Below are 27,637 nucleotides of genomic sequence, written 5' to 3' on the forward strand. Positions count from 1 at the left end.
AAATGTTCTTGAGCATGTGATTCTTATTTGGAAAACTGAGAAGCTACAGTGCTTGGTGGAAGAAGGATGGCATTTGGCTACCCTGTTCTTTCTCTAATGCCTCGGTGTTGCCTGTCTGCGCCGGCCATTGTTGCAATGTAAGCAATACTGTTTGATGCACTGCCACCCTCTATTGTCTGTTTAGTGTTTAGAATCTCCAGTGGGGAAGAGGAAAAGAAGCATGACTGTTAGTACTTCTCAGGACCCATCTTTCTCAGGATTAAACCAGGTCTGAAACTGTCTCCTATTCCAACCTCAATCCCAAATTCATGTGCTTTTCTTTTTTATTGTTTTATTTTGATTATTTTTGTTTTGTTTTAATTCTGGAGAATGTAGATCTTGCTCAAGCATCTCTTACGTTGGCATTATTCAGACATACTTGGCAAACATATAACATTACTAAGATTTTTTTTTTTTTGTGGCTTTTGCTTAAAATTTGTAAAGTTTAGAGAAAACCTAAATGAAAACAGGATTATGTTTAGATCTCTAACATCCACATGAGGAAATGATATGTTGGTCTAGTGTTGAAATTCTTTGTCTAATGGTAAACTTGAGATAGACTGTTAGTTTTTAAAAATGTATTTGAAGTTGCAGAACTTAATGCATGAAATACATCTAAATTCAGTGCATCAGTGCTGTATGATGAATATATTCTGCATCAACTCTCTTCCCCTTCCCTAGTGAACTTCAGGTAAGTGTAGATCAGATTTGAGATCTAGTGTTTGTAGAATTGATTTTCCTCAATCTGTGAATTCTCCCAACTTCAACCAAATGGCGTGAGATGCTGAAAGAGCATTATATGCTCTGGAACTAGGAGACATTGCAGTATAACAGTAACATCATTGAAGCACTTATCAAACAGTTACCAATTAATAACACATAAGATAAAGGAATGCATAACCTGATGATTTAGTGTTTGGCAGGCCAAGTAAACACCCCAGTAATTTTCTTAAAAAAATTTTTTTATGTAGGTGGAACTCTAGAAGTTAGTGAGCTTTGTTAATTAAGCTCTTGAGCAAATAAATGAATCATCATTCAATTTAGTATATACTGAGAAAGGAAGTATTGGCATGAGTAATCAAAAGAGAAAAGTTGTATTTGGTGTATGAACATACTTTGTAGTTTCAAAGTATGTTCCATACTTTGTACCACATTCATCATCTGGGTGATCATTTAATTCTTTTCCATACTGCCCGGCGTTATTCCAGGTACCATCTTCTCCTGCTGTTAAATAGGTTTCCGAAATTCAGACTTATTTTCATTCACAAAGAAATAACAATTGTGACTGATTCTTAGTTGGAGCGTGGGAAGAGGGGTTGCTGGGTAATTAGGCACATAATAAAGCACCTAGTGCCCCATTTTTGCTTATCCATTCATTCACACGTTTAATTTATATTTTGTAGCATAATCATTTAATAATTTCCATAAAATTGTTTATTTTCTCTGCATACAGGTTAGCTGGGTTGTGAAGAAAAGTGAACTTGTGAATTTTTTGGAAGGGCAGGGAAAAGTGGCCCCTGGTTAAGAGAAAAATTGCTAGATATACTGAAAACTAAAATTAGCTTTAGTGTTTTCTGAGGAAGGTGCACCTCTGCTGGATGGAGTTACCCCAGTATATACAACATTAACTCATTACTACATGCCTTTGAAGAATAGGCTGCATTCTATAAAACAGGCAAAAATTTTACTTGGAACACAAAACACAAATCCACAGAAAAGCAGCTTGGCCCACCAAAGAAATTAGACTTCTTTTTGTATATGCAGACCTGTAAAAAATACATTATCTTACGACTTACTGAATATTGACTTTTCCTTGTTTGATTCTTTATATATTTGCGGCTGTTGGATGTATCTTTGTTATCCTGTGGTGTCATGTAAACACTTCTATTATGTTTGTATTCATTTTTAAATTCAAAACAGAGGGCTACTAATGAAACTTGATAGGTTCCACCAGAAAATGATGAACTACCAAGAGATTTAGATTTTTTTTTTAATTTTGAATAATCTTTCTCTTCAGTTGTTTGCTCATAAAATAAGATAGCTTTGTTTAGCAGTGAAATTATTTTTCCTGACTTACTCTCAGGTTTTGTAAGAGAATATTTAGAGTTGATTGGCTTTGTAGTTTTTTGTTTCGATATTAAAGTTTGAGATATTTGAGAAGATAGTGTTTGTTTTCTTAATAAACTACATTTCATCCTTTAGAGTTGTGGAAGGAAAGAACTTTAGTAAACACTGAGTTTTTATAAAATCTTAAAAAGTTGTGAGAAAATGTCTGGTTATTGAGTTGCAAATGGAGCTACTGAATATAGACTTACGAATGAAACTATCAGGTATAATATGTCAGAGTTCCTATCTTCTCTATTTTGAAGTATTAAAAGAAGCAATCCCAGAAAATATCCTTTAGAGGAGGAGAGTCTATGTCCTAATCACCTTTTATTTAGAACCCACATAATTCTTAGGGGTATTTTTAAAAATACTATGAAGCTGGATGTCCTTTTTGTGTTTGTTTTTGCCTTGTTTTCTTTTCAATGTGACTCTGCAGAATCTTAAGTCATACTTTTTGGTTTGCTTCACAGAAATGTATTTTGCTCATTTTAATATTTATATGCTGAGCCCATTTTCATATCAAGAGAAACTTAAGAGTGTGAGCTTTATTTCTCTTTGTGTTTTATAAGACTTTCTCATAGACGTATAATAATGTGATTGCTGAGGAAGTGAATTTAATCTACTAGAGAGCTCTCCAGTTAAATTTTACTAAAAATGTAATCTTCCTTCTTTTATAGTAGACCAGGTAAAAATAAGTATCTCATTGTTACATTGGTGACATAAGCTCAAACCTCCATGTCTTTCCCATCCCGATGTCCAGTTAAGGCCAGGGTACAGTGCCTGCCTGATATAAGTGTTTTTCTTTTTCTTCTTTTCTTTCTCTCTCTTTTTTTTTTAAGATTTATTTATTTATTTAAGTACTCTCTATGCCCAACAATGGGGCTTGGAACTCACAACCCGGAGATTGAGTCTCATGCTCTTACAACTGAGCCAGCCAGGTACCCCTCGATAGAAGTGTTTTTCATCCTCCTAAGAGAGGCGTTTGATCACATCTTTTCACCTAAATCATTCACTTTATTTATTCTTATACAAACTCTAATAGGCTAGGTGACCAGTTTCCTAGGACATTACAGATTATAAACTGGGTAGAAGGGACCCAAAGTCTTACTTAATGGAAAAAAGAACTCTAAAATGTAGGCATAACTAGGGGGAAAAAAGTCTAGGGCTCTGTACTGTAATGCCACATAGACCTGCCTTGTTGGATAATCTTTGTAAACATAACTTTAATAAGTGAATTTATGATCAAGACTAAAAATTGGAGTAAAGATTATTTTGCTTTAGAAGGTAGGTAAATATGAATATATTTTGGATTTTTTCTTTTTTGATAAAAAACAGGTTTTTTCCTTCTTTGAAGTGTTAATCATGGAGAATAAATCTCAGTTACTTTTAAAAATTAGCTACATTATAAATGAATATCTTATTCCCTGTGTACCATATAAATAAGACAGCACTAAACATTATTTTGTTCTAAAATACTAGTGTGGTTTTTAGTTAGCTCCTTTAAACTGCTGATTGTAAGTTATCTTGATATAAGTAAATACTAAGTCCTTTTTAAAAAGATTTTTGATCAGCTTACTGTATTTCCCAGAAGTTTAACCTGATACATGGATAAATGTCAGTGGGAAGTAGTAGAAGTAATGCATGCTTTAAAAAAAAAAAAAAATCTTTATTTTTTGTTAATAAAAATTTTGGGTTTGTTGTCAATATCAAACTTTCAGAGTTGTCTTATTTTAAATAATGAACATTCTGTTGGCATACTGAATGAAAAATGGCCTTTATAAAATGGAAGAATTCCAGATAGTTTATGTTTAGTTTTTGAAACCTCATGCTTGTTTACCAACAGTAACAGGATGTCAGATTTCATCATGGCACACAGCACACTTGTCAACTCTGCTATCAAACATGTATATATTTTTCCACTACTTTTCTAAAGACAGGCTCCTGAGTGTATAGTAAACTGGGCCTGTGAAGTTGGTTCAGCTCACAAGGATCAACCACTTAACTGTATTTTTTTTTAACTTGATTTATTGATGAGGACTAGTAGAAGCTTATTGGAGTGTTGTTTGTTCATGTTTTCTGCCTGTGATACTTTATTTTGATATAATTGAACAAGATAGTATAAATGCCATTTAATGAATAAGAAGCAGTTCAGTTGAACAAGGTTGGAAGCCTAATATCCCTTTATTTTCTTTTAAAGTTATTCCTTATTGATTTTGGTTTGGCCAAAAAGTACAGAGACAACAGGACAAGGCAACACATACCATACAGAGAAGATAAAAATCTGACTGGCACTGCTCGATACGCTAGCATCAATGCACATCTTGGTATTGAACAGAGGTGAGTTTGAAAAATGAATGTGTTTATCAAATCCATAGCAAAAGTCACTAAAGAATTTTTGAAATATTTTAACTAGTTTCTTATGATATATAAAGACGTCTCTTGGCTGAGGATTTGAGGAAACATGTTAATCCTTTTACCTGTTGGCTTTAGTTAGTGCTGAGAAGCCAATTAAATGAGAGACCTTTTGTTTTCTTTGTTGAAGGTTGTCTCTTGGGGAGAAAATACTGCATGATGGAAAGTTAGCATACAAGCAGTTTTATCTTGTTTATTTTTATTTTTTTTTTGCAACTGAAGACAGTACTTATTTTCTTAATGCTGATCTTGGACTTTCTATATTTTAGTAGTATAAGTTAAATTTTGGAGAAGAATATATTAGTTATTTATTTTTACAAGGAAAATGTTATTATCTGAGTCCTGATGGACCAAGAGGGGGTTGGTGGGCCATCTCATGTTCTACCCTTTCACTCCTACATAAATTAATAGGATCTGGATTGAGGTAAACATTGTCATGATCTCTTTGCCTTTTCTAGGTCTTCTGTTTTCTTTTTTTTCCTGGTTTTTCATCTTCATCTTTTATCAGTCAGTTTTGCTCCTTAAAACAAGCACAGAAATGATAAATGATATGCTTCCAGGTTAGGGCGCTTCAAGAGAAGAATTTTTTTTTTTTTTAAAGATTTTATTTATTTATTTATTTGAGAGAGAATGAGAGACAGCACGAGAGGGAAGAGGGTCAGAGAGAGAAGCAGACCCCCTGCTGAGCGGGGAGCCCGATGCGGGACTCGATCCCAGGACTCCAGGATCATGACCTGAGCCGAAGGCAGTTGCTTAACCAACTGAGCCACCCAGGCGCCCTCAAGAGAAGAATTTTAAGCTTAGGAAATGTTCAGTGTTATGTGTGTGTATATATTCATATAGATGCTTAATTAGCTTTAAAATATTAATTTATTTCAGCATCCCTCAAGTTCTTTTTTATAAGCTTCTGCAAAACTTAAAAGTATCCTGCTACTTTGTTCTTCCGTCTTTATTAACTTCATTTAGAAAGTTGTTCAGCTAAATCCTTTTTGCTCTTTAGAAATTAAATTGCAGACTGTGTTGGATTTTATAATTTTGTATTCTGTGAGAAAATTTTGTTAGACATAACTCTTTATGAACTTTTTAATTTTTTAATTTAATTTATTTTATGTTTTTATTACTTTAAGTACGTTCTTTCACAAGCCACCAAATTGCTTTTTCTCCTTGCTTGGGAAAACTTCTTGTGTACCTGCCTTTCTTTCACATGTTTTCCATAATAATTCCAGCTCATAACTTTACATTTTCTTTTCTAGTCGCCGAGATGACATGGAATCATTAGGATATGTTTTGATGTATTTTAATAGAACCAGCCTGCCATGGCAGGGACTAAAGGTAAATGAGACTCCCATTCCCAGTTTTTTGTTTTAAGAATAAAAGTACATATTGGAGATGAACTTTAAGATCCCTTTCAAACATGAGGCTTTCTGAGAGTGAATTAACTTTATTTTTTACCTTTTATTGGGAAAGTAAAATCTGATCATTTAAGAATTAAGTTAATAGAATCCCGGAGTCAGGCCTAAAGAACAGTTTCCTTTGGGACAGTAAGCAGGTACCCATTGGTAACCAGTAGCTTTATCTCAATGGAAATTGACATGGGCTAATTAAAGGTGGAGGCTTTCTCATTTTGATGTGTTCCCAGTATGTTGAAAATGTATACTTTTATGTGTAGTAAAACTGGTTCTTCTAGTAATACTAGCTATCTTAATTATCCTAACACTTGTTTCTATTAATTAGGAGTTTCACCCTGACTTTTGTGAGTCTGTTAATGATAACTCACCGTGTCCTAGAATTTAAAGGCTACTTTTGATACTTTATTGGTCCTTTAAAGGAAAATGGTCCCTGTATTTATTGAGCATCCGTGAACTAGACAGTTGCTCAGTGCTTGTATGGATAGTTCTATCCAATATGAACTATTTTTACATTGGAAAAATATTTTGACTTCACTTAATAATGTTACTACACTTTATATAGTGTTACTAAATGGTGGGCACTGTTTTTGTTATTGATCTACTTATACCTTTGCCCTTGTGTTGAATATCGGTTGTGAAAACTCATTTCAGATTTAACTTCACCCATTAAATCATGTTCTTATTAGACTCACCCTTTCTTAACAGCTAAAAATGTTTTTAAAGTAGAAACTCCTATAAAAAACTAACAGTTTAGGGTTGGGAAATTTTGGTATATTGTACTTTGATTTATTTTTTATTCCAGGTTATGATTTCTCTTGAATCTCAAGTTTACATTTATATCTGGTGGGTTAAACTAACAAGGTTCTTATTAGTATTGAATAGTATTATTAGTATTGAATATGTCTATGTGGTTTGATTCTTATTTTCCACAGGCTGCAACAAAAAAGCAAAAATATGAAAAGATTAGTGAAAAGAAGATGTCCACTCCTGTTGAAGTTTTATGTAAGGTAAGTGTGCCTGATGGCTTTTTTTTTTAATATAAAAAATCCAAGAAGTCTGGAATTTAAACATCCTATTAGGTAGCTATTTGCCATTTTAAATGTATGTTTTGATAATTCTAAGTATCTTTAAGAGTGGCTTGAACATATGGGTCATTTTAAATAAGCATTTTATGTTTCTGGTTTGTTTGGGCCCTATAATCTGTTAAAAATTAGAGGAAGAAGATAGGGCAGGTTACGTTTTCTAGTGGAACCTCACCAATTTATGACAAAATTAGGAAATATTCTCCTTATCTCTAAACCGGTGCCAGTAAAGAAAGGATCTTAACGTTTGTCAGGGACATCAAGGAGTAGAGAAACGAAGGCAGATCACAGCAATCCAAAATAGCCAGTGTCCAACAATATAGATGACCGTTTGAGTCAGGCTTGTTGCCCTGAAATCTCAAACTTTGTTAGAGAAGCCTGTAAGTAGAGAATGGAGAAGTAGCTGTGTCATGATGGATAACCATGGTCTTTTCCATTGAAAGAAAACCACACGGTCATCTCTGAGACAATTGTGTACCCGAAATTATTAGGAAACAGTATATAATTATATAGTATAGTTGGGTGTTAGAAGGGGGAAATGAACATGGTGTTGAAATAGTACTTTGTGGAGGCGGGGAGAGGTGATGTTTTTATGTCTCCCTGTCCACAAATTTGCTTTTCCATTTTCTCTAGATCTACAGTAAAGGAGGGGTTGGGATGGGTAAGAGACTATCATCTTTTCTGAGACTCTTGGGATTTGTTTTAAATTATGAAATACATTTTAGGTGAATGAATAAAACGTGTGTTATAGTGCACCCAAATAACTTTGAAATCTTATACTTCTGGAAGCAAAACATGTTTTCTGTACACTACTATTCCATGCAACATTATGATTGATTTGGATTATTGGAAAAGTCAGCCATTTTTACAGGAAAAGAAAGGGAGGGTTAGTACATTGTCTGCTTCTGGGTTATGTCTTAATTTTGATCTAGAAATAATGAACCTGGGTCTTTCTGGATTAGCCACATAAAACTAATCTGAGGGTGCAGTGAACACAGAAGATTAGTATTACTGTAAAATAGTGAGATTGTTTTCAGTCTCATGGTCCACTGGTAACTAGTTATTTCATATCTGTAATACTTAGGATATTGGTAATTTTCTTTTGTTAATAAGGTTTTGCCTGTTTTCATAAGGTAGCAGTGCATGAAGTAAACTATTTGACTTTTAGTTCGCAGTTGTTTAGCTCTATTTATAACACATAAAAGCAAGTTCATTTGGTATATGCTGCTTACCATTAACACAGACCATGAAAATATATTAAAAATTTTAAAGTCATGTTAAGAATTTAAATAAAACGTACAATATATTTATCACTTAAGGTTTCAGCTTTCCATCTCGAACACAGAAGTAGCATAAAAATTATATCTGTATCAATGCAGTGAGTAAAAATAAATGTTGCAAGTATGTCCATTATATCCCACCTTAACCTCCTGCATGTGAGAAATTTCTCAAAATTTGAAGGTTGTGGGAAGAGACTGTCTTTTTAACTTCCCACCCTTCACATTTACATATACTCGAGGCAGGGTGTAGGGATTTTTGTTTAAATTTTTTGCATTTCTACATTCCTACTGGCAAAATCCTTTTTGGTGGTTAATATCTATAGGCTTAAAGATGTGCTTTATGCATTTTTGAGAATCTTTCCTTTAAGAAGCTGAGCATGTAAAAAGTTTATGCCCACAGGTGTACTTATTAATACTGTTTATGAAAGAAAAAATTTCATCGCCTAAATGTCCAGTTATAGGGAACAAGTTAATTATGATGTATTCACTGGTTGGATATTATGCAGCCATTCAGAAGCTTATGTTGGAAATAACACAGAAGGATAATTGCAATATAATGTTAGTGGAAAAACAATATGTTATGTATGCAGTATAATAACAATTACGGATAAAAGAAAAGGCAAACCCAATCTTTCCGTAGGACAAAGCATTGGATTGATCTGTATCACAGCAGTGGTTGCACTGTATGTTTGTACTCTTGGTGATTTTACTTTTCTGTTTATATAGGTATATACTATTTCCCCAAAGAAGTAATTACAGAGTTGGGGAGAAAATGCCAGTTCACTGACCTGTTGTGGCAAAGAACCTTACTGGCCTCCATTTGGTCATTTGTTCATTGTTGCCATTAAAGTATTAGACATTGATAAAATAATAACAAGTTGGATATCCAGATTACTTAAGAGTGTAATACTGTAGGGAAAGGATCCATGTTTCCCCTGCCAATATTAAAAGATGTACATGATGAGGTAGTCAGGATTTATGAGGATACCAAGTCATATTATAGTTAGTTTAGTTCTCAGATCTTATGGCAAAGTAGTGAAACACTCTCCTCAAAAACAATTTTTACTTGTATTTAAATACATTTATTTTTCTGTCTTAAATAAATTTTTTTGTTTTTTTTACTTTGTGTTTTAACTCTTGAACTTTAGGGGTTTCCTGCAGAATTTGCCATGTACTTAAACTATTGTCGTGGGCTGCGCTTTGAGGAAGCCCCGGATTACATGTATCTGAGGCAGCTATTCCGCATTCTTTTCAGGTCAGTTTTTAAGGTGTTTTTAAGACTGTAGACTCTAGTGAGGGAAATTAGTTAAATCCACCCAACACATCTGTTCTGACAGGTAGCAAATTAAAGCGGGTCTAAACCCATATGAATAAAATCTTAAGAAACTGAGTTTGGAAAAAATAATAAAAGAAAGAAACTGAGTTTGGCATGTTTCCATTTGTGGTGCAAATGTGCTTGAAATTATTTTAGTTTGGGATGGAGAAACAGTTGAGTCAGACGCAAAGTAGAATCTAACTTTTCCACGATAATTGCCATTCATACTAGATAGAAGTGATTATTGGTGGCCCTTGGAACTCTCCAGCTTTGCTACAGAACCCTATTTAATAACAAAATTAACAGCAATTAAAATAGTTACGGGGTCTATGATTGTGTGGAGACAGGCCTCAGACTCTGGGGTTCCCTAGGTGCAACCCAGAATTGGTCTTGAGCAGAGGGGGAAGTAAAGTACATGTGGCCCGAAATCTTAGTTGGAAGAGGATTAAGAATTGGGGGTAATTCTCTAACCCCAGAAGAGTCTTCTTTCCAAGCCACCAGCATACACATCTCCCCCACAAGCTTACATTCTTATACTTACTCTGATTTGTTCTTAGAAGGTACCTCCTATTTGGATGGTTCCCTAGATAATTGACAGCTTGACTCCATGTTTTTGTTCATGCTGCTGTTCATTCCCACTCCCCTGCCTCTTTCAAGAAAGTAATAAAGTCGGCTTCTTTTTTGAAAAAGGAGATGATTTATTCTTAATGAATACATCAGACCGAAGTAGTGACATCATTTTCCTTCAATTGTGACTTGTAAAAAGTGGAATTAATGAACTGAACAATTAAAAAGTCATGTATATGGAATGAAATCTTTTAGAAGTTACCATACTTAAGAGAAAACACTACCATTTCCTTAAAAAGTGCCTTCACCGTCTTGAAAGCTCAATGGAGTATTTAACTAGACTGTATTATTAAAGGATTAACATATACCATACTGTGTTTTACAGGACCCTGAACCACCAATATGACTACACATTTGATTGGACAATGTTAAAGCAGAAAGCAGCACAGCAGGCAGCCTCTTCAAGTGGGCAGGGTCAGCAGGCCCAAACCCCCACAGGCAAGCAAACTGACAAAACCAAGAGTAACATGAAAGGTTAGTAGCCAAGAGCCAAGTGACGTTACAGGGAACAAATTGAACACAAAATTGGGTAATTCATTCATTTCTAACAGTGTTAGATCGAGGAGGTGGTTTTAAAATAAGTAAAAATTTGGCTCTGTGTTTTTAAAAAAAGACGTCCTTGGAAAATTTGACTACTAACTTTAAACCCAAATGTCCTTGTTCATATATATATGTATATGTATTTGTATATACATATATGTGTGTATATATATTTTATCATTTCTCTTGGGATTTTGGGTCATTTTTAACAACTGCATCTTTTTTACTCATTCATTAACCCTTTCCAAAATAAATATTTGGTGTTGGGAATATGGTATAATCAATCAATCCAAAATCCTAGACCTAACACTTGTTGATTTTTAATAATGAATCTGGTTAGGTATGGTATTTGGACTTTGTTTCAGACTAACAGTGTTAAGAATTTTTTTCTGCATGTTAATGCTTTAGCATTTAAAATGGAAAAATGTGAACATGATCTAATTTCCAGAGGTGAGTCTGGCATTGCCCCCAAAGTGTCTATCTTCTCAGTTGCAGAGCATCTCATTTGCGCTCTTAAATGCTCAAATAACTGAAAAGCTCGACACATCCTTCCTAGTCAAAAACCAGATCTCTCGTTTAGTTGCGATCTAACTATGTAAGGTTCTTATTTGTCTTGGGCTTTATTTTATAAAATCTTGCAAATACTCAGGTTCTGGGGGTTTGTTGTGGAATTGAATTCTTCAGTTAGGCTTTGCAAATTGGGGGAAAAAACTGGGGCAAATGCCACTGAATTGCTAGTCTATTTCCTTTCTGTCTCTGGCACTCTTGGTGCTACTAAGGAGTAGAACTGTTAGGGCACAGCTCCAGTCTTGTCACTGTTGCCGTACAGTTCGACTTCTGTGTTTCATGGTTTTTGTTTGTTTTTCTTCCCCCCCTTTCTGGGGCTTACCTCCTGATACCTGCCTACTTTCTGGAAGTGGTGGGCAGGTAAGGTTTGGTCTTCGGTTTCTAATTATTTAATTTCTGAATGACTGCTCTAGTCTGAACTTAGTCGTCTTTGGTCTATATTTTTAGAATTGTATTTTAAAAATTTTATAATTTAAAAATAGACTCTAATCTGAGGATACTTTTCAAGAAGTATAATTCACTGATGTCATCCTCATCCCAGCAGCTCATCTGTTAGGAATGAAGTTGAGATTCTTCTCTTCCATGTTTCTGTATTTGGGAAGGATTCACAGTTGAAGGCTTAATGTAATGGGGGTTCTGAGATGATGAAATTTCAGCTCAGGATAATAAACACTAATGCTTGCCTCTGCGTCTCAGTTGGGACTTAAACTTGTCCCTTGAGTGTTTTAATCATTGTATGACTAATCACAGTGCCATGCCCTTAATGAGGTAGGTTGCTAGCTAGTGTCTCTGAGAAATGGTCCTACCAATGTAATGTTCTAAACTTAGGACTTTTATTATACCTGAATCTATAGGGTATTTGCTTCTTTTCATAAAATGAAACCAATTTTTGCCTAAAGCTAGCTGGGATAATAGGATCATCACGAGTTGCAGTTTCTAGAACTAAAATTAGATTGAAATCTCCTCTGACCTAGAACATTTCACTTCAGGCATTCAGCAGCTTTCAGAAAGAATTCCCTTATTTTGAGTTAGTTCCATTGTTAGTTTACTGTGTGTCTCTTTCTCAATAAACAAGCAGAATTTTTGTCCTGCCTTATCTAGGTCTTAAAGATGAGAAGTTGGATCCACTGAGTTAGTATGTTTCCTTGGAAAGAAATTGTAATTAAACTTAAGTTTAATCCTTAATTTTGTAGTGTAACTATTTTTCATAAAAGCAACTTAAAAATCTTAAAAGATGTTTGGGGAGCCTGGCTGGCTCAGTCAGTAGAGCATGTGACTCATAATCTCAGGGTCATGAGTTCAAGCTCCACATTGGGGGTAGAATTTACTTTTTAAAAAAAGAAAGAAAAGAAAATCTTACAAAATTTTCATAGCAGTGTTAGACCCAGGGTTTATACCAATTATTATATAAACACCAACTTGTAAAATTTTGAATAATTGGACTTTCCCATAAAATGTACTTATTCAGAGAAACATTTTGAGGTAGTATATTTTGATTGCAAGTGAAATACTGCTTGCTCCTAAAATGTGCCATGCCATAGAATACAAACAAAGTTGTATTTGATCTTTGACTTCTCGAAAAGATTTATTTTGGTTATAGAGTTTAGTTCCCCAAACAAATACCACATGAAACCCCCTATGTATAAAGCTGTGACAGTATAGCAGGTTTGAGAGTGGCATGAAATGAGTATAGGGAGCCTGTTTCTCTAACCCCAATCCCATTATCCATGTTACCTGTTAAGAAATTAATTCTGGAGTTCGAAGACAGTTGCTCTAGGTTACTTATTTCCTGATTTTCAATCTCTAAATAATAAGGGTATTTAAAAGCATATTCTCTCAGGGTCCACTACAGTAGTTTTTTATTCAGGGGCATGCAGCTCAGCTATTTGCTGATTCCAAGAAATCCTTTCAGTGATGATGATAACATTATAGTACATTTTTCTAATTAAAATTTTAGAAGATGCTTTTTATTTTATTTTATTTATTTTATTTATTTATTTTTTAAGATTTTATTTATTTATTTGACAGAGAGATAGCGAGAGCAGGAACACAGCAGGGGGATTGGGAGAGCGAGAAGCAGGCTTCCTGCTGAGCAGGGAGCCCGATGTGGGACTCGATCCCAGGACCCTGGGATCATGACCTGAGCCGAAGGCAGATGCTTAACGACTGAGCCACCCAGGCGCCCAGAAGGTGCTTTTTAAATACATCATACCAGTTTTCATTCACGGAGTTACACTCTCAGAGGTTTCCCACAGAGAATTGAGTTTCTTAAATGAATCATCAACAGATAGAGCTATATATTGCAGGAATATCTATTCCTGGAAAAATCCCCCAAATGGTGGTATCGACTAATATTTTATATTATTATTTCTATTTTTTGAAAAATGTATATCAAATGGTTCTTCCATGGAAAAGTGTAAGTTGTTTCAGCAGTTCACTGAGAATGTCCAGAAAGACTCTTTAAAGTCTGCCTTACTCAGCTGAGATGAGCTTGTTGTGTGTAATAGACTTCTTTCCTAATTACTTCTCTAAAGAAAAGGTCTTTTGAAATATTCCATTCCAAAGCCTATCAAAAGACTAAGAAACAAGGCATTTCTCATATAAAGCCCACTATGATCTGTACTAATTTGCAGTGCTCATGTGCCACAAGATTATAATTACTGTTTTTATGCATATTAAAGAGAAAAATAAAAGATTCACATCTGAGGCACTTTCAAATTCATTTCACTTCCTTTTCTTCAACTATATGTGATTATCAGGAAAGTACCTTTCAAGACATTTAAGAAGTACTAAAGGAAAAGGAAATATTTTTAGGACTTCAGAATCCAGTTAAGATCACCATTTCTTTAGTTGAGGTCAGAGATGGGGAGAATTTCCTAAGGTAGTGAAGCCAAAGTTGGATCCTCACATTTCTTTTCTCATCATCTTAATCCATCTGTTCACTACTCCAGCCATTGATACAAAGCATAATTTTATCATAATATATGTGGATGTCAAATTGTTAACAAAAGATAGAAATATTTTTCCATCACATTCTCCTACCATGTCCATGGTCCTCCTTGAATTACCTTCCAGTATTTACTGGGATTCACCTACCATTTCTGTCTAGCTTAACTTTTTCTGACTTCACCAATTGCTGCTAGGAACGTGGCTGGTCACTCAGCAACGTAACCCAAATCACAGGGGAAGACCTTGAAATATCTGGAGACTGATCTTCTCTGAATATACTCAATCTAAAGAAGTGCCAGGAAGCTGCATCTGCTTGCTGAAATTTTTGTCAGCTTTTGTCACGGTGGACAGTACAACTGGAGAGAAAAGAGCTCAGTACCCCAACAGGAAGTGAAGAGGAGTGTGCAAGAATTTGATTTGTGGTTATCTGAAACCCACATCTCCAAGGCTTGCTGGACCTATCAAAAACTTCAACTTGTCAGATTGGATGGATACCACAACAGTCAGAAGACCTAGAAGAGCACAGTGTTGCTGTGACTCAGTGATGTATAATGCAGACCATCTACCAGTTGGGAAAGGAATCAGTTGTAACAGGTATTTTAAAGTTCAACAACCGCAGAATTCTGTAATAGGGAAGACGAAAGGAATCAGATCATTAGTCTGGTTTTCTTAAATGCAGTTTAGCGGTAATATGTATCTTGTATACTTAAGTTGTCATTGATTTGTAGTGATAAAAATAAAATCTATTTTCTTTCTTTCCCAACTTTTAATACATTTTTAGTTTAGTTAGGAAAAGTTATTGTAGTTGTTTTTCTTTAACTTTTATAGTGCCAGTCTGATTCAGAATTGTCCAAGCTTGATTCTGATTTTTGTGTAACCAAAAAACCCACACAGGCATGTTGTGGAAAAGTTTGCCTGATAAATGACATTGCATGGTGAAGATGGATCTTGTCTTCACATTACTTTTAAAAAGCTAGTTTTCTACTGTGAAAGGATCCAAAATTTTCAAAAGCCCATCACAAACTTCTAAGCCATACTATTATATAAATAGTTCTTTGAACTAGTTTGTGGTTCTATTTAAAAAAAAAAAAATCAAGGACATCTGAAGTGAATTCACAAATAAGAGCCGATATATAATCTTCAGATTTTGGAGTAAGGGGGTAGACTCTCATTAGTTAAATAAATATAAACATTTTTTTTTCTTTTGCAGATTTGAAAAGAAACGTAAGTGTAGCTATTAACTCAGTGGTCCCAGTGATCAACTCTGTTTTAACTTTGTTTTTCCCTCTTTTTTTTTAGGAACAAAGGGATCCATTCCTTATTTTAACTGTTGTTGCAGTGAAGATGGGTTTTGGGACTTTTAAAAGCCAGAAGCCAGGAGAGACCACCTAAACTACAAGATAAAAACCAAGGACTCATGCACACTGGGAAGAAGAATGCTTAGCCCTTGAAGATTGAATGTTGAATACCTGCTGAATGCTCCCACTGAGATTTTTCTTAAACTTCAGTAACATCTTAGGACAAATCACTGGAGAAACATTGATCTCTGGGTGGAGTATCCTACCATTGGCCGATCTGAAGAGTTAAATCTGGATTTGACTGCTCTATTCTACCGGGAATATTTTTAGGCTAGCCTTTGTCTGATCCCTAAGCAATTGTAATCATTAATTGACCCAGGAATTTCTAAAATACCAGATTAAAAGATGAACCAGATAAAATTCTTATCTAGATACAATTTTTATCCCTATTAAAGACACAAGAGTTTCTAATATTTTGACTGACAATATAACTTAAGCTTTCTTTTTAGTTAGTGACAGTGGTTTCCATTTTAAAGCTGTTTGGATATTCAGCGTAGTAATTAAATGGCTCAGTATAATGTAATTGCATAGCAAGCTATGATAAATCATTTTAGTTGCATAAACATTTTTCTTTATCGTATTTAAGAATAATTGCGGGACTTCAAATGCTCATCAGGGTAAGGGTCATTACAGTTTAGCTAATTCATAGTTTTAATCTGCTTTATAATAATCTGTATTTTAACATTGGAATTAGGTTACAGAATATGGTCTTACTTTAAAACTTAATTCAGGTTTGGTTTGACAGCCTTTTCTTCTTATGCTTACCTTGGTATTTCTGTTTAGTAATACATACCAAATAGATAATACTCCTTGTGGCGAAGCACATTTTTAGAAAGTTTCGTTTTTTCATTTTTGGCATTTGCTTTATGAATTTAGTACTTGGACAGGCAACAAAGGTCTATTTTGTACCAGCTCTGTTAGTCAAGGTAGAGAGAGAAAAGTGTACGACGCTTGTTTGTCCTCAGGTCTTTAGCCCAATATGTTTTTAAGTGGATGAAGATGACTTTCTGCCCTCAGATGGAAAAACTCGTAGTTAACAAGTGAGACAGTATTAACCAAGAAATGACATATCAATGTGTGGTATTATCCTGGAAAAGGGGGGCATTTATGCATGCAAAGCAAATTATAGAAGCATATTATTTATCCCACAAAGCCCATTGGAGATGGTCCAACAAATGTTTGAGAAGCACAAAAAAGGGAGAAATTTATGATTAACAAAAACATGGTTTCAGTGCTGAAGAAGTGAGAGATCAGAGTGAGCTAGAAAGAACAATAATGAGGCAGCTATAAGAGTTTGCAAGGGGGTGCACCAAGGGGCACAGACACCTCGAAGGATGGCTTTTGGTGAGAGGAGGTGGTACTGATGGGATTTTCATGTTGAGAAGTAGGCGTATTTCCTTTCTGCTTTTAGCCATAGATAAAGCTTGTAGGTAATAGAGATCAGCATTTCCTCTAGTGGTCTTTAGCCACAGATGAGACATGCAGCTATTATTACCTGAAGCTGTTTTCTATTCAAACCTGCCTGGATGTGGAAGTGTTAGAGTCTAATTGTGTGGGAGGAGGGTAGTAGTTATATGGTGGGAAGGCTTAAGAAATAAATAAAGCCAAAAAAAAAAAAAAAAAGCCTCACTTGTTTATATTTTCAAATCTGGGGCAAAACCTCACCTTTTTAATGTAATTGATGGAAGTAAAGAATTTTGAAAGATACATGGTTTCTGTATAAAAATCATACACTTAACCAAGTTTGTGTTCTATGGAATAATTCAGTTATGTGTTGAGTACCTTTATTACTAAAGCTTATTGTTCCTTATTTGTATCAGAAATAATGTGCAGAAAGGTTCCTGGACATAGTATGATTAAAACATATATACTTTCTAATTTTTAAGGCAAAGCAATCTATTTTTCATTCATTTGATAAATATTTGAACACATAACATGCTCTAGGTATCAGAGATACGGAAGTAAACAAAACAGGCTCATTGGACTCACCAGTAATTCTCTAGCTTGAGAATTGTATGCTGACTGGGAAGACTGATTGACTGTATACCACTCCTACCTAAAGGCATCTAGAACAGAAAAGGGTTTTTTCTTGTTTTAAAAAATTGACCTAGTCATTTTCAAATAGATGAAAATAACACAAGTCACCGTTCAAAAGTAATTATTAGCTCAGTTTCACCCAATTTCCCAATTTTGGGTGTAGTTTTTAAAAAAAATACATTTTTTAATTTGGAATTTTAACATTCTTCTTTCTGTTTTGATTTTTTTTTTTTTTAAACAGGTTTCTAAGCATGAATCGAGGAACAGAAGAAGCAGAGCAGATGATCGGAGCAGCATTTGTTTCTCCCCAAATCTAGGAATTTTAGTTCATATGTACACTAGCCAGTGGTTGTGAGCAACCATTTACTTGGTGTAAAGAACTTAATTTCAGTATAAACTGGCTCTGGGCAGCATTGGTGATGCCGTGTCCCGAGTTGTAGCCGCTGTAATTGTGAATATTAACTGAGATAGTGAAACATGGTGTCCAGTTTTCTATTGCATTTTTTCAAGTGGAAAAGTTAACTAAATGGTTGACACACACAAATTGGTGGAGAAATTGTGCATATGCCAATTTTTTTGTTAAAATCTTTTATTTTGAACTATACTGCTTTGAGATCTCATTTCAGAAGAACGGCATGAACAGTCTTCAGCCACAGTTGTGATGGTTGTAAATGCTCACAATTGTGCATTCTTAGGGTTTATCCATCCCTGGGGTTTGCAAGTTGTTCACTTAAAACATTCTTAAAATGGTTGGCTTCTTGTTTGCAAGCCAGCTGATATGGTAGCAACCAAAGATTCCAGTGTTTGAGCATATGAAAGACTCTGCCTGCTTACCTGTGCTAGAAATAACAGCATCTAAAGTGAAGACTTAAGAAAAACTTAGTGACTACTAGATTATCCTTAGGACTCTGCATTAACTCTATAATGTTCTTGGTATTAAAAAAAAAAACATATTTGTCACAGAAATTTAGTTAACATCTTACAACTGAACATGTATGTATGTTGCTTAGATAAATGTAATCACTGTAAACATCTATATGATCTGGGATTTTGTTTTTATTTTGAAATGGGAGCTTTTTTGTTTACAAGTTCATTAAAAACTAAAAACTGTTTCTGTAAGGAAATGAGATTTTTTTTTTAACAACAAAAATGCCTTGCTGACTCACTATGAAATCAAAATCTCCCCAATTTTTTAATAGACTACTTCAAGCCATTTGTTACATACTATTCCTTTGCAAATCATTTTAGATTTAGTGTTACAACTTTTCCTCAGATTTTTTTATTTAATTTTTTTTTTTTTTTTTTTTGTGGTCTGAAGGGGAAAGGCATTCTTTCATTTTTCCTGTTTTAGTGACTTGCAGGCACAGTCCCTAGTGCTGCAGCTGCCAGGGCTTGGTGGTGTAACTCCTGCAGCCTCAGACTACACAGCTGGACTGATTTTGATTAAGAATGAAAGCGTTAAAGGGTTTAACTACCATTTTGTAGTTTTTCTTTAAATTCCTTGTTAATTGGAGTTGAGCAGGTTGATTCTTAACCTTGGAGAGCATCCCACCAGGTGAGGTTCATGTGATTGCTGACCCTCCCTAAGCCCCTGTTCTTTTCCCTCAGTTATCTGCGCTTCCTCTCAATCTTAAATGCACTCTTTTCTTGCCTCTCTCTGACCCAAGAGAAAGAAAGCTTACTGACAGTAATTCTTTAAATAGTGTAATTTATTCATTTATAGCATGTCAGGATAAATTAAAAGAACCTTTGTCTGAAAATGCTGCCAGAAGCCTGTTGTGTAAATGTAGGTATTTTGTAAAAATAACCTTGAAACTGTACATTGACACATGTTTGGTCAGATTGTGTCAGGTTTAAGTTTTATTTCTTTTTTCTTTTTTAAAACTACTTTAGCAATAATTAATCCCATGATTACCACATTCTGCTATTAAAGGGTCTGTTAGCACCATCACACTGCAGAAATCTTAATGAGTGCGAACTTTTGGGGTAGGCAGCTTATTTCTTTTCTATCCACCCCTGTCAGTTAAGGTATTTGTTTCTTGACTAATAATAAACCCTTTGATACTTTTAGCCAGAAATCAGTCTCATAAAGCTATTTTTGAGTATAGTTTGTGTAAAATAAAAATGTTTAGCTTCGGTAATAACTTTTCCAAGCTGAACTCCCTCTAGCAAGATATTTTTCAGTGCTTTTATTTACTATGCACTTAGACTATGCACTTTTTCTGAAATATTTTTGTAACACTTAACTTTTTTGTATTTTTGCCATTTGAAAAGGTTGTGGTGTAGTTGGTCTGTAATTAAGTTGCAGATTTAAAACTGCTGTTAGCTTTGTAAATCAAAATATAGGTGTTTTTGTCCTGGTATATCTTCATTCCATCTGCAGCTGGAGCTGGAATCCCATTGATCTTCTAGCTACCATTCATTTTCTTCACAGTTCACAAAAGAAGAATGTGAAATTCAGTGAATGCTGTTACTAATCCTGTCGGGAGATGAATCTCATTTCACCAAAATTAAATTATGTTTTTCCACTACAATGATGATACAAGTTGAAGACACATCACTCTGAAATTGGAAGACCTCACCACTTAAGGCTCCGCAGTGGCTTACCCAGCTGAACTCTAGGTTACTACTCTACTTTGTTCACCCATTGGGGGGTACAGTTTTTTTTTAAATGTTGGGAGATGGCCATTCTAACTACTGTTGAATGTCTCTGTTTTGGGAAGGTATAACAAGAAAATAAAAAAGAATATATATGAAGGGAGAGACTGGTTATCTCCTCCCATATGGTTGTGCTCATGCTCCTGTGGCCTACAAATGACATTTTGGAGGTTGTGTTTACTATTATTTTCATCAACAAATAGCAAGAGATTTTCCTATTTCTACTAGTCCTTGCAACACTATTAAAATGAAGCAGAGAATACTGTAATAATTATAAACTTAATTACATTGTAATAAAAATACCAAGCAAGATTTTAGAACCCAAGGCAATAAGCTAGTGTTTCCTAACATTTGCTGAAATACAGGGTTCTAGCTTAAGTAGAATGAACCGTGGGACTTCTAAGAAGGGTGCCCTAGACTCCCAGCTCTTGAAAATTCAGTCTGATACAGACTCTTCCTGAGCAAACGAATATGTAGCAGTATTTTAGGTTTTCTCTGTTTTTAAAGGGATAACCATTTGATCAAAATGTGAGTAGGTCTGTATGAGGTGTAGCAAAGTGTCAACAATTTATCTCATATGCTGTCCCCCTTTAAAGTGAGACTGTTGAGACTATACCTTGACAGAGTTGTTTTGTGCATTTTTTGAAATGGCCGAAGATGGTGATGAATGAAGAGTAAGTTGATCTAATCCGGCTGTGCATTACCAAACAGCACATTGTTGAAGTGAGATGACTTGTTTTCTCAAGTGACTTGTTAGATCAGTTTTGAGGACATAGGCAAAAGTAATGAAAATATTGAGCAATGGGAGAGCTATTAAACTTAGCTGACCGAGGCCTGTTTCAAGTTGTGGTCAAATGGCATTGTGTCTTGCTGAGGCTTTGGACCCACAGTGACTAGAATTTCACAATGAGAAGGAAAAGCAAGTTGGAGAGATCTGGGAATTCACACTTCATTCAGTTGTTGGGTCTCTGCTCTTTTTCAGCCTGGCAGGGTGAACTAGTTCATTCTACCCTTTGCCTTTACCAAACCAGAGCCCTTGAAGAGGTTTTTTTTTTTTTAAGATTTTATTTATTAGAGAGGGAGCACAAGGAGGGGGAGAGCTACAGGGAGAGGGAGAAGCAGGCTCCCTGCCAAGCAGGGAGCCCGATGCGGGGCTCGATCCCAGGACCCCGGGATCATGATGTGAGCCGAAGGCAGACGCTTAACCGAACCACCACTGAACCACCCAGGCGCCCCTGGAAGAGGTTTTTTGAGGAACTGCTACTATTGGCACAGTGTACACCTATCTGGATCAAAAATTATGAAGATGTGTTTGTAATGGTGATGGTTTTAAGTACTGGGAGCAGTTCATTGATGTCAGTACCACCCAAGACCTGAGCCAGAGCACCTGACTCCTTAAATGACTTCTGAATGGGAAGAAGTGTAAGGTGGAGATGGATGAAGTGTTAAGTGATCAGTAAGCTAGATCCATGTCCTTCATAGTGAGAAGGCCAACCAGGGTATGTATGAGTTGTTGTTAAAAGAAGTGTAGATAAATGAGGGGGGGGCAGATCACTGGGGAGCAGCAAATGAAAAATCTGAAATACAGGACTAGGTACAGAAGGTAGAGAACTGCTGCAGGACCATAAAGGAATGGATACAAATCAAGTGCTCTTTAGAAGGATCAGAGAGTACTCTGAGGAATCAAATGGAGGTTGGCAACACATTTAAGCTGTAGGGAGACCAGGGCCATTCCATGAAAGCAAAAGGGTGTAGAAAACCTGTGAATAGGAAACTTACTCAGAGTCCAGGTAAAGAGACTTTTACAATTCACTTTGATACAAAAACTGGGGGAGGATTAGATTATCCATTGGTAGTGAAAAAAGGGTAGTGTGGAATCTGCAGGTTATGCCCTATTCTGTCAAAATCATGAAAAATCCTGAAGCATCTTACTTACCAAAGGAGACATTTCAGAGGAATTTATGGTTCAGGTCCAATTCTCAGCTCTCCCAACATAGTGTCTTATTTGGAAGAAGTGGGGAGAGATTCCATATTAGGATGAAATTTAGCAGCTGGTGTGAAACTACAGAGTCCTGATGCCCCAAAGCCACTTTTGCCTATAGCAAAATTTAGGTGTGTTTATATACATTTCTTTGATGCCATTAAAGATTTATTTTTTAGACTGGGAGAGTCTTAAGCAGACTGACTGAGCGCAGAGCCTGATGACAGCTGTAAAGTTCAATCCATGACCCTGAAATCAGGATCTGAGCTGAAACCAAGAGTCCTGTTTAACCAACTGCGCCACTAAAGATAATAATACAGGGGCACCTGGCTGGCTCGGTAGAGCATGTGGCTTTTGATACACAGATTGTGAGTTTAAGCCTACCATGTTGGGCGTAAAGCTTTAAGAAAGTTAATACGGGTTTTAGCTTTAGTCTTGGGTTTTTTTTTTTTTTTTTTAATTTATTAGGGACACAGCGAGAGAGGGAACACAAGCAGGGGGAGTGGGGAAGGGAGAAGCAGGCTTCCTGGTGAGCAGGGAGCCCAATGCGGGGCTCCATCCCAGGACCCTGGGATCATGACCTGAGCCAAAGGCAGATGCTTAACGACTGAGTCACCCAGGCACCCCTTTGTTCTTGAGTCAAGAAAATTTTTGTTCCTTTTCATTGATAAAACCATGACTCGCACAGTTATCCACTAAATATCATGGTTCAAATATTAAGGCCAGAGCTAGGTCATCTCAGTGAACTTAATCAATACCTGGGTTTTATGTAGGCCTTTAGTCTACAAGGTGCTTCTTTTTTTTTTTTTAAGGATTTTATTTATTTATTCATTAGAGACAGAGAGGCAGAGGGAGAAGCAGGCTCCCAAGGAGCAGGGAGCCCGATGCGGGACTCGATCCCAGGACCCTGAGATCATGACCCGAGTCGAAGGCAGACGCCCAACCATCTGAGCCACCCAGGCGCCCTACAAGGTGCTTCTTAACCTTTTGTTTTTGTTACTTCTGTATCATTTAAGGGGCACCTGGCTGGCTTGGTCTGTAGAGCATGCCACTCTTGATCTCAATTGTGTGAGTTCAAGCCCCACGTTGGGCATAGAGTTTACTTAAATTACAAGAGTAGTACAGAGAGGGATGCCTGGGTGGCTCAGTCGGAAAAAAAAAAAAAAGAATAGTACAGAGATACCCCATTGTGCTCAACATTGTTTACATTGTTGTTTACATTGTACCCCTTTATTGTTCCTGCATCTTCTCTTTAAACCTGCACTTCTAACATTTTTATTTATTGTAGAAAGAGCCGGGGGAGGGGGGGGCGCGATGCAGAGAATCCTAAGCGAGCGCGGTGCCCAGTGCAGAGCCCAATGTGGGGCTCCATTTCATAACCCTGAGATCACGACCTGACCCGAAATAAGAGATGCTTAACTGAGCCACCCAGGCACCCCTGTACCTAAATATGTTAATGTAGATTTTTTTAAGAACAGACATGCTCACACTAACCATGGTACAATCCTCAAAATCGGAACATTTTAAGATTGACCCAATGTTCTAGTCCAGCCTGTTTCATCAGTTATCCCAAGTGTCTTTCATAACACTTCTTCAAATTGTCCAGGATCGAACACAGGGGCCATTTATTGTAGTTAGTTGTGTCTGGGTAGTGTTTTTTCATTTGGAACAGTTCCTCACCCTTTTGTCTTTCATGACTTTTTGTATTTCATGTGTGTGTGTGTGTGTGTTTTGTTTTCCAGCTATGTTCACTGAGGGCCTGGAACCCCTGCTACTACGGTAGCAGTGAGCACACCTGAGCACCCAGATCTTGATTTCTAAATGCTGAAAGGAGCCATGGCTCCTTGGAGAAATGTCCAGCTCTAGGGCTGGGGTAGAGAAAATAACAAGATGAACTTGGGACATTCTGATTTGCCAGGAAGAAAGGAAATCTCAAAAAATGATGAGTGCATGTCAGAACACTGGAGCCACTCAAAAGATTCTTACTGGTCAACTGTGTATCAAGTCGATTATGAAAGTATTGATTACAGCTATATTCATATAAAAATGAGCAGGGAAAGCTTTTAAAAGAACATCAACTAAGAAAATAATGCATTTGAAAAATCATTTTACTAAAGGGAGAAAGTGCAAGTTTGATGAGCAGGAACATTTACATTGTCCTAAAAGTATTAACTTGACATGTAATAATATGCGTTACTTGCCAGGGGACATTCTAAAAAATCCCCAACCTGGACATTTTAAAGATTGAAATACTAAGTTTCATAGAATGTCTTTTAAAATTAAGGAATTTGAATCCATAAAGAACTTTACAGCTGTCAAAATTCTGTGCATCATCTGACCATCTTTTTAACAATCATGAAACAGTTACTATCTTTCCCATTAGAAAAGAATTGAGAAGGGGGGCGCCTGGGTGGCTCAGTTGGTTAAGCGACTGCCTTCGGCTCAGGTCATGATCCTGGAGTCCCGGGATCGAGTCCCGCATCGGACTCCCTGCTCGGCGGGGGGTCTGCTTCTCCCTCTGACCCTCCCCCCTCATGCTCTCTCTCTCTATCTCATTCTCTCTCTCAAATAAATAAAATCTTTAAAAAAAAAAAAAAAAAAGAATTGAGAAGGGATGCCTAGGTGGCTCAATCAGTTAAGCATCTGCCTTTGGCTCGGGTCATGATCGCAGGATCCTGGGATCAAGTCCCGCATTGGGCTCCTTGCTCAACGGGGAGCCTGCTTCTCCCTCTGCCTTCTGCTACCCCTGCTTGTGTCCTCTCTCTCTGACAAATAAAATCTTAAAAATTAAAAAAAAAAAAAATAGAGAAAATGGTTACTCAAGATACCACATCTGTTAAGTTTTACAGAGCCAGACCTGAAACCTGATTTCCTTTAGTTTTTTTATGGTTAGACTTGGTGTTCTTCCCTTTTTAAATTTTATCACCATTTGAAAACCAGAGGTTGCTAATATTAACCATCATTTATTGAATGCTATATGCCAGGCACCTTTTCAAGTGTGTTATGTCTATTAATTTGCCTAATTGTCCTAGCTTCCCAATGAGGTAAGTCTTGTCTCCGTTTTACTTTCGTGGATCCTGAAGCGCACAGGGCTGCAAGGGGTACTTCCGTTCTCGAATTCTCGAACTAAGAACTTAACTTCCCCCTTTAAAATAATTGATGTTGTCTATGTATCTTTATCAGATAGGGTGGCAGCCTAGGAGTTAAAAAAGTCTAAAACAATGTCATAAAGGTTTTAAGTCCTCTCTCAACTTGGGGTGTTAGTAGAGTTTGCATTTAGGACTTAACTACTAGATCTTGTTTTTCTTAAGTGTCTTGGAAATCAGTTGATGGAAGTGAAGCCCATAAAGATGTACAGATACGCTGAAATTACCACAACCAAAACTAGAACGCAGGTCAAAAAGATTTTATTTTTTTTCCCTAGTGGCACTGGCCATTAAGCCAGAGCAGTTCTTTTATATATTGCGTTTATCAACCAGCTTTTACCTAGTTATCACCAAGAACCTCATCTGCATGCTAATGATAGCAGGAAGAAATTGTCAGCCAGTTTTGCTCCTCACCAGTCTTACTAAAAATTGAACATTTTTTCGAGGTCATCTTAAAACAATTAAAATTTAAAATTATCAGTGTTGGATAGTGTAAGATAACCCTATCCATGTCTAGTCAAGAGTGGAATGCATTAATAAAATTGCATTCTGTTAGAGAAACAAATTTGGTCAAGTTATTTTCCCTTGGGGTTGTGAATATTTCCTGTATATTTTTGGAGCATTTTCATGTAACCAGGTTTGTGTAGGTTGTTCTGATATACTAGTACCTTCACTGAAAAGGGTCTTCTACCCCCAGTTCGGTAGTACTTTTATATCCTGATAATGACATTTATAGAGCATGATGTCTTAGGTAGAAAAAATGTAGCCCTTTCTCAGCATTACCATATTAAGTGTGCAGTGTTACTGATCCAGAGAAGTAAATAGTTTGAATAACCATTGGAAACAATTTCTGTGGGATGTCAGGCAGCCATACATTGGGTCTCTGCCAATGGACAGTGGCACAAATCTTGGTGGTGATAAAGTGCTGCATTAGATATTTAGGATTGGAAGAAGGGGGTATTTTTAGAAACGGCTCTCAACAGTTGCTAAGTAAATTTTTTTAATTGCAAAACTGGTTTGCACTGTGGTAACATGCAGCTCCATTAAGAGTGTAATGTTTTAGTCTCGGTTTAGAAGCACAGTAAAAAACTAATAAGCTCGCCTCTAGATGGGGTGTGTGTGTGCATGTGCACCTGCGCTCATGTGCAAGTGTGAGTAGAAAGACCTAAAAACATGAAAATATTCTTGACTATTTTGACCAGCCTGCCCCCTGCAAAATGGTGAAGAAAGTGTAAATTGTTGCTGCTTTATCTTGAATTTTATGTAACGACCACATATGGGTTTTTTTAAGCCTGTGTACAAAAGTGCAAGTTGTGCACAAACAGTAATCAGCATTAATTTTACTCACAGATTAGCAGTTAAAGAGCATTTGCTGAGTCTCTTAAGTGCTGGGCACTGTGCTACTCCCTGGGAATTCAGGAGTGACAGTTCATATGAGACTACGCAATATGGGATTTTACCAAAATGAGTGCAATACCAGTGAAGCAGATGGAAGTCAGAGGAGATAATCTCTGAATTGCATTTTGAAGGATGAGTAAGATTTTGTCAAGCGCAGGAGACTCCTCACTTTGAGACTAATCCTGGAGGAATGGTAGCAAAACACACCCACATGAATAATTTAATCTGGCTGAATACTCCTTTAGCATAGAGCCGGCTGAGTGGCTCAGGCAGTGTGCATGCTAGAGGTTCACATCTCTTATAATGAGATTAACGGAGTAATATGTAAGCTGTACATAGGTTTTTTACAAAAAGTTGAAGTAATTCAGATGTAAAGACAGTTTAACTGGAGTACAAGTCCTTGCATTGCAGTCAAGGAAGAAATCTGAGCACGGTAATAATGAGAGAAAATGACCTCATGTGGTAGGGGCAGAGGAGGATGACAAGGTGTGGGGAAATCCAAGCAGCGAGCATAAACTGAACTTTTTTTTTTTTTTTTCTTAAACTGAACTTCAAGGAAAGGTGGTGGGCGGTGCGGGGTGGGGGGTGGAGAGAAGGTGGTTCTCTGAGCTGACAGCAGAGTATCCTGATCCCCTTGCACCAATCACACGCCTGTCTACAATGTCAGGCACATGGTGCTATCAGTTGCTTCAATAACTTCCTAAATTGGTGGTGATGGTTAGGAGTCCTTGGG

The 27,637-nt window shown here is 36.4% G+C and overlaps 1 protein-coding gene across 6 annotated transcripts in view; it reads left to right on the top strand.

Moving 5' to 3' along the window:
• Nucleotides 1–20,484, top strand: part of CSNK1A1 (casein kinase 1 alpha 1) — a 49,045-nt gene extending 28,561 nt beyond the window's left edge. Inside the window, exons 5-11 of one of the 6 annotated variants that reach the window (XM_044917154.1) lie at nt 185–268; nt 4,343–4,482; nt 5,811–5,889; nt 6,899–6,973; nt 9,477–9,583; nt 10,596–10,744; nt 17,963–20,484. In XM_044917154.1, the coding sequence (XP_044773089.1) occupies nt 185–268; nt 4,343–4,482; nt 5,811–5,889; nt 6,899–6,973; nt 9,477–9,583; nt 10,596–10,744; nt 17,963–17,970 (642 nt within the window). In that variant the 3' untranslated portion in view covers nt 17,971–20,484. Of the gene's footprint in view, nt 1–184; nt 269–4,342; nt 4,483–5,810; nt 5,890–6,898; nt 6,974–9,476; nt 9,584–10,595; nt 11,372–12,478; nt 12,646–17,962 lie in introns of those variants that run through there. The other 5 variants (XM_021700732.1, XM_021700746.1, XM_044917155.1 and 2 more) reach the window with 5 other exon arrangements.
• The last annotated feature ends 7,153 nt before the right edge of the window (nt 20,485–27,637 follow it).

The sequence above is a fragment of the Neomonachus schauinslandi genome, chromosome 7 (genome assembly GCF_002201575.2).
Source record: "Neomonachus schauinslandi chromosome 7, ASM220157v2, whole genome shotgun sequence".
NCBI lineage: Eukaryota > Metazoa > Chordata > Mammalia > Carnivora > Phocidae > Neomonachus > Neomonachus schauinslandi.